Source organism: Arvicanthis niloticus, chromosome 18 (assembly GCF_011762505.2).
Source record: "Arvicanthis niloticus isolate mArvNil1 chromosome 18, mArvNil1.pat.X, whole genome shotgun sequence".
In the NCBI taxonomy this organism is placed as follows: domain Eukaryota; kingdom Metazoa; phylum Chordata; class Mammalia; order Rodentia; family Muridae; genus Arvicanthis; species Arvicanthis niloticus.
This window is the reverse complement of record NC_047675.1, coordinates 43,585,364-43,597,912: the sequence shown is the minus strand read 5'-3', so window position 1 is coordinate 43,597,912 and position 12,549 is coordinate 43,585,364. Positions and strand designations below refer to the sequence as shown.

At 45.5% G+C, this 12,549-nt stretch overlaps 1 protein-coding gene across 1 annotated transcript in view; it reads right to left on the bottom strand.

Moving 5' to 3' along the window:
* The window catches only part of Hsd17b2 (hydroxysteroid 17-beta dehydrogenase 2), a 59,588-nt gene that overhangs the window by 17,049 nt on the left and 29,990 nt on the right, over positions 1 to 12,549 (bottom strand). The window contains exon 2 of the mRNA XM_034522656.2: positions 6,001 to 6,213. Within this exon, the coding sequence (XP_034378547.1) occupies positions 6,001 to 6,213 (213 nt within the window). The remainder of the gene's footprint in view (positions 1 to 6,000; positions 6,214 to 12,549) is intronic.

The window sequence follows — 12,549 nt, the reverse complement described above, 5'->3', positions numbered from 1 at the left end:
AGAGAAAGGGACAAAGACTGAGAGGCAGAGACAGATGGGGGAAGGAAAGAAGAGAGGAAGGAAGGGAGGGAGGAAGAGAGGGATGGATAGAAAAAGGGAGAGAGGGAAGGAGGGGGGCTTTGTGCACTGTGTGAAGTGGGTGTCAGATTCCCTGGAACTGGAGTTAAAACTGGCTTTCAGCTACTCTGTGGTGCTGGAAACCATTTCCAGGTCGTCTGAAGAGCAGCAAGTGCTCTCAACCACTGGGCCATCTCTCTGGACCCAGACTTTAATTTTTAAGGGTCTTTCAGTTTCAGTAGTAAACATCTTGGTACTGGGCTGAAAAATCAGTTTCCACATTTAAAGAAGCAAGGAAATCATACTTTAGCTGCCTTTGGTGATGCTTGCTGTGATCCCAACACTCTGGAGGCAGGAGGATTGTGAATTTGAGGCCGGCCTAGGGTGCATAGAGAGATCCTGTCTCCCAAAACCCCTTTTGACTCTTATAAGAACTCAGATGCATACTTCTTGCTGTGGCCTGTGGTGATTCACTTTCCCTATCTTCCTTTTGTTTCTCCTGATTTCTTTTTCACTCTTTCTTGGAATTTTTTTTTCCTCACATAATATATCCGGATTAGTTTCCCCTCCCTCCCCTCTCCCAGTTCCTCCCCACTTCCCCTCCCATCCAGATCCACTCCTTTCCTGCCTCTCTTTAGAGAACAGACTCTAAGGGATAATAATAAAATAAAACAAAATATAATAAAGTAATAAAAAGAGAAAGAAAAAAAAAAAAAAAAAAAAAAAAAAAAAAAAAAAAAAAAAAAACCCTAACACAGAGACAGAAGGAAAAGAGCCCAAGAGAAGGCATAAGAAATGGAGACCCGCGAGTGCACACACTCAGGAGTCCCATAAAACACAAAACTGGAAGCCATCATATATACAAAAAGTAGCTGGTGCAGACCTGTGCAGGCCCTGTGCGTGCTGCCTCAGTCTCTGGGAGTTCATGTGACCTTTGCTCATGTTGATTTAGAGGCCTTGTCTTCTTGGTGTCCTCCATCCCCTCTGGTTCTTACTTTCTCTCTGCCTTCTCTTCCAGGGTTCCCTGAGCCCTGAGGGGGGGGGGGGATTTCATGGAGACATCTTGTTTAGGGCTGAGTGTTTCAAGGTCTCTCACTCTCTGCATAATGTCTGACTGGGTCTCTGTATTTGTTCCCTTCTGCTGCAGGTGCAAGCTTCTCTCTGCTGCAGGAGGAAGCTTCTCTGATGATGGCTGAGCAAGCCACTGATCTATGAGTATAACAGAATGTCATTAGGTGTCATTTCAATGCACTTTTTGTAGCCTGACTCAGGCCTGCAGAAACTTTCATTAGTAACTTGTTAACATCTGCATCTACTGTGTTAACTTTCCACAATCCCAAAGCACATTCAAAGTCAGTGCTGTAGTCTGAAAGGGAGGGGAGCATATCCCCAACAGTGGCGGAGACAAGGTAGTAGCAGCCAGTCTGCACTTGAGGACCGTGTACACTTCAGTGAGGGTCAAGTGAGGAAGGATTGACCATCAAGACCAGATGTTCTGTCCTTAGGAATTTAAATAGTGCCCCCAAAGAAATGACAGCAGGCTCAAAATCCTGGCATCTCTTTTGCCTTAGATGGTTCTAAGCCAAAACCAATTTGGTCCACAGAAGATAAAATTACATTTCTTGTGAGCCAGAGTTTGTGATCACAGGTAGGTACCGAAGGCTGGGACCTTGCTGGGATAAAGGCTGCTCATACAGAGAAAGCAGCAGCTGTCAAGACAGGGAATGAGTGCAACGCCATTATGCCTGATGTGGACATTGGCTCAGTCAACACAAAGCCTGAGAGAATGTTCTAGAACAGGAATCGTCCAACTTTTTTTTTTTTGTAGAGCTCTCTTGTGTTCTGGATATGAACTGTCCCTCCAAGGGCTTGTTTGGTTCCCCAGTGCAATGTTTAGAGGTGGGTCTTTGCAGAAGTGATTGGATCATGAGGAGGGTCTGACTAACAGACTAATGGGTGAATAACTGTACAAACTACTGGGGACACAGTAGGCACTATGGAAGGTGTGGCCTTGTTAAAAGTGATCACTTCTCTCTTTATCTCTCTATCCCTTTCCCCCTCTTTCCCTCTCCCCTCCCCCTCCCTCCCACTCCTGTCCACCATAAAGTGGACAGCTTTGGCCTACTTCATGCTCCCTGCCAGGATGCCCAGCCTTATCATGGCCTAGCAGCAATGAAACCATGATCCCAGTAACTCTTCCTTTAAACTGTTCCTCTCTGGCATTTGCTACAATGACAAAGTGCAGAGTGTAAAAGCCAAATACGTTTATCTCTTGAAAGCCCTTGGGGTTCGAATCTACCATCACGGCACAAGTGAGTACAGAGGCGCAGGCGGTGTGAAAGCAGAAAGGAGAGGCCACGTTCATGTGAACTTCTAATGATGGACCCTGACATTTGAACGGCATGTAATTTTCATGTTCAAAGATCATTCTTCATCCATGGGTCAATGGGCCAACCAAAGCAGGTGGCACATCATGACAGCCTCCATTGTCTCTTTGGATTCAGAGGTCCCATCTTCTAGATCTTCATAAAATATATAATAGGTGACTGGGGACTGTTGTGTCATCAACAGAACTTACTGCTAATATCTAACTGTGCCCTGATACCTTTAACCTACCAGAGAATTCTAAACTGGCCAATAAGCCTATCACACTTGGTACTAATTAACATCAGTTAGCAATGATCAATAGGTTAACGGGAAGTCAACAATAAGCTATGCAGGAATACAATATGGTCACCAGTCCTCCAGGAGACCTGCTGGTTTATCTACAGATTCTAGATGGTTCTTTTTTGGTGATCCTGTGGCTCCAGGTTTGCTTTAAGAAGTCTGAAGTTGGAGAAACCTAGAGTGTGTAGGCAGGTGGGCTGCTTGTTCTGGCCCAGGGGGACACCGCCTCTCAGGATGCTAACTGCAAAATGACAGGGACTCATGGCATGAAAAGTGAGCTCCCATATCCCTTCATGCCTGGGTACCACCACAGCATCTCTGTGTCTAGAACCCATCCCTCCATCACTACAGATGGCCAGTGCTGCCCTGTCACATCCCTTCATGCCTGGGTACCACCATAGCATCCCTGTGTCTAGAACCCATCCCTCCATCACTACAGGTGGCCAGTGCTGCCCTGTTGAATCTCACAGAAGGATTCTGCATCCAATCTCTCCTTCTATAAGGCATTAAGTCAGACTTATGAGTGACAAATGAGGCCTATTGGATGGTCGAAGATCAAGCTGGGAAAATGTTCTAGAATATGCTGACTTAAAGGCTGGAAAGATGGCTCAGGGGTTAAGAGTGCTTACTCTTTTCAGAGGACTAGAATTTAGTTCTAAGAACCCAGGCCAGGAGGTTCACAACTGCCTGTAACTCCAGCTCCAAGAGATCTGATGCCTTCTTCTGACCTCTGTGGTTCTCTCCTCTCTCCCTCTCTCTCTCTCCCTCTCTCTCTCTCCCTCTCTCCTTCTCTCTCTCTCTCCCTCTCCCTTTTTCTCCCTCTCTCTCCCTCTCTCTCTTCTTCTGTCTTCCTCTCTCTCTCCCTCTCCCTCTCTCCCCTTCTTGCTCTCTCCCTCTCTCTCCATCCCTCTCTCTCTCCCTCTCCCCCTCTCTCTTCCTCTTGCTCTCTCCCTCTCTTTCCCTCTCTCTCTCTTGCTCTCTCCCTCTATTTCCCTCTCTCTCTCGTTCTCTCCCTCTCTCTCCCCTCTCTCTCTCTCACACACACAATCTTTTCATAAAAAGAAAACAATGACACCATGCTCCCCTTGTTGAGAAATAATTCCCAAATTAACCAACAATCTTCTGTCTCTTCTCATCTCATTTATGTAGCGATTCTTCACATGCGGGCTGTGACCCTTTGCACGGGGATCACATATCGGTTATTTACATTAAGATTTGTAACGGTGGCAAAATTACAGCTATTAAGTTGCAACAAAAATAATTTTATGGCAGCAGTGGTTTGGGGGTGGGTGGGTGTGGTTACCACAACAGGAAGAACTGCTTAAAGGGTCGCAGCATCAGGAAGGTTGAGAACCACTGCATTTATGAGTAAGTACTCACTGTTCTACATGTTGGATTGGGGGGAAGAGAGGCCTTTCCTGAGCATATCTCGCCTTGTTCCAGACTCTTCTGCTTCCTTTTTATAATAATTCTGAAGCTACAAAACAAGGCTGGCACTGCGGGGAAGATAACAAGGTCAGCTCTAAACACGGTGAGGTTGAACCTCTGGGATCTGAGTGGAAATGTTTGGAGGACAATTTTGTGTGTTTAGGTCCAGATATAAGAAAGAATTTGCCAGGCGGGCTGCGTGGCTTTGGAAGGTATTAGTGTAAATTAGTTTTTCAACCCTGACCAAACATTGACATCACCTAGGGAGTTTTAAAAAACTGAAAGCTGCTGTTGGGGCTGGGTAGATAGTGTGTCGGTTAAAGCTGCTTAGTGCGTATGCAGAGGGTCTCCGACCCCCACAAAAGCTGAGTTGTAATGGCAGCGCTAAGAGGTTAGGGGAGAAACAGAAGGATCCCAGGGGTTTGCTGACCAACCAGACCGGCCAAAACAACACGCTCAGTGTCAAAAACACAAGACAGGGTGTGACAGAAGATACCTGACTTTGACCTCTGACCTGTATATGTTCACACACAGGCATGCATGCGCATTCGTGCACAACACACACATACACACACATACACACTGGCTGCTCATGCCTCAGAGACTCTCCTTAAGTAAGCCACAATAATAAAGCTTTCAGCTGGAGGCACCCAGACATGGCTACCCCCTGGCCATGGGCCTGGGAATTCAGAAGGGACTCACAGTTGTTTAACCCCTTGATGGCACCATCTTAAAGTTCTGAATCAGTTCTTCGATGAGGAGGTTCTCACTTTCAACTCACGTTGGGTACCACAGGCTATGTGCCATACTCTGGGCTCAAGCATGGGTTTTATCAAGCCCTCCTCCAATGTGAGGGGACAGAGAGCCCTTGGCATGAGGATAGAGCGGTCTGACCCAGGAGTGGGGGACTGAATAGCTGCATATGTAATCAATAGGGAAGATTCCCACTTGAAGGAGAGATCCTAAGCAAAGAGAAGACTGGGGAGCAAAAGAGAGGCTGGGGACCCCAAATGTGAGCAGGGGACTGTCCTTTTGGAACAGTCCAGGGAAGAGAAGGTCTTTGCTCTCCAAGATGATAGCGGTAGCTTTGACTAAAGTCAAGTAAGGAGGTATGGTGAGAACCAACATGTGTGCATGAAGAAGTGGAAACAGATGGAGATTTGGCCTAAGAGACTTGGCCACAAATGGAGACAAGACAGGTAGAAACTAAAGGATGCACATGGCCCTGTGGCTGTGAGCTAAATAGGGAAAGACCAAGGCATGATGATATTGCTGGAGGAAGGTGAAGATCAGGGGATGGGAGAATGATGAGAGGGTGACCAATAAGAAACAGGAGAGAAGGTGATAGACAGGACCTCAAGAGGGGGTGGGACAATGGTTCAGTCAGTAAAGTGCTTGCCTAGCAAGCCTGAGGACCTGAGTTCAATCCACCAGAATCCACCTCTTCAGAAGCCTGTCACGGTGGCACGCACTTGGAATCCCTGCCTCAGGGAGGCAAAGACAGGTGAACTCCTGGTGTTCGCTGGCCAGCAACACCAGGTTGCCTAACTGGTGAGCTCAAAAGACAAGATGCGTGATACAATATTGAAACAATAGTCAAGGTTGTCTTCTGGCCTATATACATGCACATGCATGTGCACACTTATACCCATGAGTCCTGTACATTCTGTGAAGAAGGAAGATAAATCTGAGTCGCTCCAAACATCTTTGTGTCTTACAGGCTCTTGCACATGGGCAGGGACTCAATACAAGTGTCCTCTGTCGAGGTCAGCAGCTATGGTCATTGGAGGCTGTGACAAGAGGTGGACTTTGGTAAGTGGGACAAGGAAGAATCAAGGAGGTTGGTACCTTTGTCTTGAATCTTCTCTGTGACTTTGCTGTGAGCATCTTGTATCTGCTCTGGCTTGGTGATATCCATCTGGAGCACAGAAAGGCGCTCAGAGCAGTTTTTTCTCAATTCCTCTGCTCCTGGACCCTCTTTATCCAGCACTCCAGCAAACACTGTGAAACCCAGCTTGTCCAGGTGCTTGGCCAAAGCATGACCAAAACCAGAATCAGAACCTGCAAGAGTCGAGACAAAAGAGTGAGCTCAAATCAATGCAGTAGGCAAGATTGTGTCATGAGGATAACATCACATGATGTTTATGATGGTCTCTGCTCCCTGAAGAAAGGGAGTCTGGGAAATTTTTTTGTTGGCCATTTGGAAATAGCTGGGGATGTTAAGACAAACAACTAACTCTATGTAAAGAAAGAAGAGATATTGGTAGAAATTTTAGTGAACATATATGGAAAGGGAAAAGGGGCTGGAGGATGATGGTTCAGGGGTGACTGACAAAAAATGAATGTGGCATGGAAAAGCATTATGTGTATGTGCATGTGCATATGTATACATGTACTTAAGTGTGTATATATACATGTATGTGTGTGTATATATACTTACATATGTATGTGTATATATACATATATGTGTGTGGATACACACACATATATATACATATACATGCATATATATACATACATATGTGTGTGTACATATACACACATATATATGTATGCATACATGCATATTCATACATACACGCCAGGTAAAGGAGTTTGAGGTGTTGACCTTGACCACAGATTCTCAGGGTAGAGAATGAATGACCTTGAAGGTATCCTCATAGGCAATACTTTGGACCATAAGCTTGGGACCTACATAGACCAAGAAAGGTCCCAGGGAGAGCCCGGCCTTGAGTGGGAGTGAGTTATAAACTGTGAAGAAGCCATGACAAACTCTGCTTAAGGCCTGGGGCCCTGGAAATTAGACAGGAGGAAGAAATCCTCCCGCCCCTCCTGCGCTGGGAAGGGACTCAGACTGTGATCCTCCTCCAGCTGGGTATGGTGTCCCAGAGCTGTAGTTTCTTGGAAGGCTGAGGCAGGAGGATTGAAAATTCAAGGCCTGCCTGGGTAACTCATTGTCTCAAAATAAGATATTGAAAAGTTAAAAGTAAATTAAAGAGGGCTGGGGAGGCAGGCTAATGGTAGCGTCCCTGCCTGCCTGGGCCAGTGGACCCTAGGAAGAGTAAATCTCAACTGGGAAGTTTCCTCCATCAGACTGGCCCATGGACATGTCTTCGGGCATTTTCTCCATTAATACATGATTAATGTGGGAGGACTCAGACCACTGTAGTGTCACCTCTGCACAGAGGGTCTTGGGTTGGATAGAAAAGCAGGCTGAGCAAGATGTAGGCGGCGAGCAAGCCAATAAGCAACACTTCCTTCATAGCCTTGACTTCGGTTCCTGTTCCAGGTTCCTGTGTTGAGAGTTCTTGCCCTGACTTCCTTTTATGAGGAGCTATGACCCAGAAGTACAAATCAAGTAAATCCTTTCTTCTCCAAGTTTTTTTGTCAGTGTGAAAAAGCCAACTGTGATAACCCAGTCGCCCCCTCCAAAAAAAATAAGGAATCCTCTTCCCCATACAGATCAGATGAGACTCATGAGAGCCTCCTTCGTTCACCTAAGATAAAGTCAGACCAGGACCTCCGAATCCCTTCCGTGCCTCATTATTGATTAATTGACCTGCTTGTCCCACTGAAAAACTGCAGCAAAATATACCCAACTATGGTAGAGGTTCTGCCCTTTTCTTGGTTCCTGGTTTACCCTTTATCTGAGCCACAAGGTCATCCCTCATGACCCATCCTTGAGACACATGCAGGCCATTTGAACAGAACTTGCTCACTTCTACAGTTGTCCCTGCCTGGACCTGGTGTTCCTTGCAATAACCGTGCAGAATGGCCTCTGTTAGTTAGAAAGAATCTCTGTGAGTTCAAGGCCACCCTGGTCCGCAGAGTGAGTTCCAGAACAGCCAGAGCTACCCGACTCCTGACAGACAGACAAACCCTGTCTCTAAAAACAAAACAAAAAGTTGAACATGGAGTACAGCTGTGACCTGAACTGAGTCAGGAGGATCTCTATGAGTTCTAGGCCAGTCTTTGGCTACATCATAAGTCTCAGGCAGACCTAAGCTACAGAGAAAGGCCCTGTCTTAAAACCAAATGCCTGGTATTACAAAGGACTATACAGCCAGCTAAGGAATGCTGAGAGCAAAAGGAAATAGCCTTCCCTGGGATGAGCACAGCAAATGTTATCCAGGACCAAAGGCTTAACCCTGAAGGCAGATACACATGAGTAACATTCACAGAGCAAGGAGGCTATACTTAGGTACTTAGGAACATCATACATACGTACATACATACATACATACATACGTAATACATACGTGCATACATACGTACATACATACGTACATACATACATACATACGTACATACATACGTACATACATACATACATACGTACATACATACATACGTACATACATACATACATACGTACATACATACATACATACGTACATACATACGTGCATACATACGTACATACATACGTACATACATACGTACATACATACGTACATACATACGTACATACATACATACATACGTACATACATACGTACATACATACATACGTACATACATACGTACATACATACATACATACGTACATACATACGTACATACATACATACGTACATACATACATACATACATACGTAATACATATGTACATACATACGTACATACATACGTACATACATACATATGTACATACATACATACGTACATACATACGTACATACATACATACGTACATACATACGTAAATACATATGTACATACATACAATAAACGACAGCAATTAAAGCTGAACAGGCCATAAACTTGAATGAGAACAAGAAGGTTTCATGGAATGGTGTGGACAGAGGAGGAAAAGGAAGGGGGGAAATGTAATACTATTATGTACTGGCTGCTTTTGTGTCAACTTGACACAAGCTAAAGTCATCAGAGAGAAAGAAGCCTCAGTTGAGGAAATGCCTCCGTGAGATCCAGCTGTAGGGCATTTTCTCAATTAGTGATCAATGGAGAAGGCCCAGCTCATTGTGTGTGGGGCCATCCCCGGGCTGGTGATCCTGGGTTCTATGAGAAAGCAGGCTGAGTAAGCCATTGGGGAGTGAGCCAGTAAGCAGCACCCCTCTGTGACCTCTGCATCAGCTCCTGCCTCCAGGGTCCTGACCTGTGTGAGTTCCTGTCCTGACTTCCTTGAATAATGAACAGTGATGTGGAAGTGTGAGCCGAATAAACCTTTTCCTCCCTAACTTGAATTTTGGTCATTGCAGCAATAGAACCCTAAGACATATTACCAATCTCAGAAAAGTAGTTTGGGGTTTAAAAACACAACACAAAGCAGCCGAAGGACAAATAAATATGCAAAAGCATGTTTGATGCAAAAAAAATTAAATTAAAATGACACCATGTCCTCTATTGGGCTTTCAAGTCTTTATGTGTACCACTGGCCAATGGAGACTTCACCTCTAGTGCCAGGCGACTGAGCATCATGGGTAAGCATCATTGCCTGACTCTGTCATCCACAGATGAACCTCGTGGAAAGTGTACCAAACCATTTGGAGCCTCCACTTCCTCGTGTGGAAAGGAAGGTTCTAGTCAGCCCTCTCATAGGCTGACCTGAGCAATCAGGGGCCCAGTGCCACTCAGAAGTCCTAGCATGTCATAAATGGCATGCTCTGGCCCTCACAGTGGTGGAGACCTGGCTGGGCCGGCCCTCGCTTATCTGTGTGATGGCCCAGGAGCTATGCAGAGGTCAGCAGACCTTGGGAGAGCAGGAAGCTGAGATGAGATAACCTGTCTATGCTCCTGAGTCAAGCCAGTCTAGGAAGGCCAAGGGTTTCCTCAGAGCTGTGTACGTGAGCACTGGGGATCAAACTCAGGTTCTCATGCTGGTACAGCAAGCACCTTCCTGACACAGCCATGACCCCAGCCCCAATATTTGTCTTTCTGAGTCTGACTTAACGTGTTCAGTATGAGTATCTCTGGTCGTATTCATCTTCCTGCTAATGAAATGATGTCATTCTTCTTTATGGCTGAAAAATTCCCATTGTGTGTACATCACGTCTTCCTCATTCACTCCTCTGCTGTTGAACACATAGTTCGTTTCCATAACTTGGCTACTGTGAATAGTGGAATCATCATCATTGTTGGCCATGCCTGACTCATAAGGGGAGACCAACATCTCAGCAGACCATGTGAATCAGGTGGCCACCTCAGCAGAGGGCCAGGGAATGCTGAGGTCCAGAGGATAGTCTTCACAATCTTTCTGTTGCTAGTGATGTAGACACTCATCACCTCAGAACAAACACTGAGTGCTGGAGTCCCTTTGGGGCAAGAGTCGAGTAAATTAAATACAGCCCTTAAGTTTAAAAATCATCATGAAAAAAAAAATCATTGTTATGAAGCAGAAGGCAAGGGAGAGCAGCAAGTTCCAGGCCAACCAGTGTGACTTAAGAGGATTCCCATCTTGAAGGAAGAAAGAAAGGAAAGAAGGAAGAGAGGGAGAGACAAAGAGAAAGAGAGAAGAGTAAGGGAAAGGAAGGAAGGGAAGGGGAGGGGGAGGGGAGGGGATGGAAGGGGAGAGGAAGAGGAGAAGAGGGGAGGGGAAAGGAAGGGGAGGGTAGGAGAAAGAGAGGGAAGGGGAGGAAAGGGGATGGAAGAGAAGGGGATGGAAGAGAAGGGGAGGGGAGAGAAGAAAAGGGAAGAGAAGGGAAGGGAAGGGAAGGGAAGGGAAGGGAAGGGAAGGGAAGGGAAGGGAAGGGAAGGGAAGGGAAGGGAAGGGAAGGGAAGGGAAGGGAAGGGAAGGGAAGGGAAGGGAACAACTGATATGCCAGAGGGAAACATGTAAGTTGTCAGGAATCTTGAGGAGTTAAGAGTTGTATGGTGAAAGAACTGTCTGGTGACACAGACCTGTTACCCTAGCTACTGTGGAGACCAGGGCAGGAAGATGGAAAGTACCAGACCTACAGAGGTGCAGAACCAGCTCAACACAAGCCTGGGCAACTCAGTGAGAGTCTGTCTAAAATGGAAGAAAAGAGGAAGGGAGGAAGGAAGGGAGGGAGGGGAGGAGGGAGGGAGGGAGAGAGGGAGGGGAAGAGGGAAGAAGGGAGGGAGAAGGGTGAGGATATAGCTCAGTGGTAGAGCATGTGCCTAGTATGCCCAAGGCCCTAGATTCAATGCCTAGAACAGGGAAAGAAAGAAAGGGGAGGGGCTTTTATGTAGAGCTTTACAAGCATGAAGTGTCAATCACCTAAGATGACCCAGTCCCAAATGTGACTTCCCGATCCTGGGTGTCTCCTTCTTAGGCTTCTCAGCTCTCTGCTGCTTTTACGATAACCATTTCACTTAAATTCCCTACATGATTAAATAGACTGTGCATGTATGAAATCCTCAATGAATTAATGAAAATACTTTAGTAATAAAAATACCCTACGCTCTAGCTTCATTGGTGCAATTGAAATAAAGTTGTAGCCTGTGTATGTCTCTTGTTGATGACAACAATCTCCTGAAATAATGTGTTAATTATGCACTAAGTTATAGTGGTGGAAAGTAACAATAACACCTCAGAAAGCCACTGTGTGCAGTCTCCTCATTAACTCATTGTTCTCCAACCAGCTTGTAAGAATCAAAAGTGACAACGCCACACACACTCACAAACAAGGACAGGTAAATACACATACATGCTTACATACACACATATACATGCTCACACACATACACACACTCATTCACAGAGAGACACATACACACATGCTCTCTCTCACACACACACCACACACACTTGCACATACACGTACACCACTCACATACATACACACACACTCACACACACATATACATACACACATACACAGGCTCTCACATGCACACACATATACACACACACTCACATACACACACTACACCAAACACACATACCACACACACAGACACAGGCACATACACACATGCTCACACGTACGCCACACATATACACACACACATATACACATATACATGCTCACACACAGACACACACACACATGCTCACACATACACATACCACACACACATATATATATTCACACATAAACACATACACACATGCTCTCACATACATATAACTATGCACACTTACACACACATATATACACACACTCATACACAGAGACACATATACACATGCTCTCTTACACACACATATACACACACACACATATACACTCACACACACATACACCACACACGGATCTTTTAATCTCCACCTTGCATTTTGAAGTAACCATCATGTGTTCCTTTTTGTCTTACATGCTCTCAGCACACCTTGACATGGTGTCGTTTGTTGTCAAGATGGTGAAGAGTTTTTGCCCTGTCTTTGTTCTGTAACATACATTCTTAGCTTGTTCACACCATCCAAGGTTTTCTTTATATAGTTTGCAAATTGAAGAATGTGGCCAACACTTTTCCCAG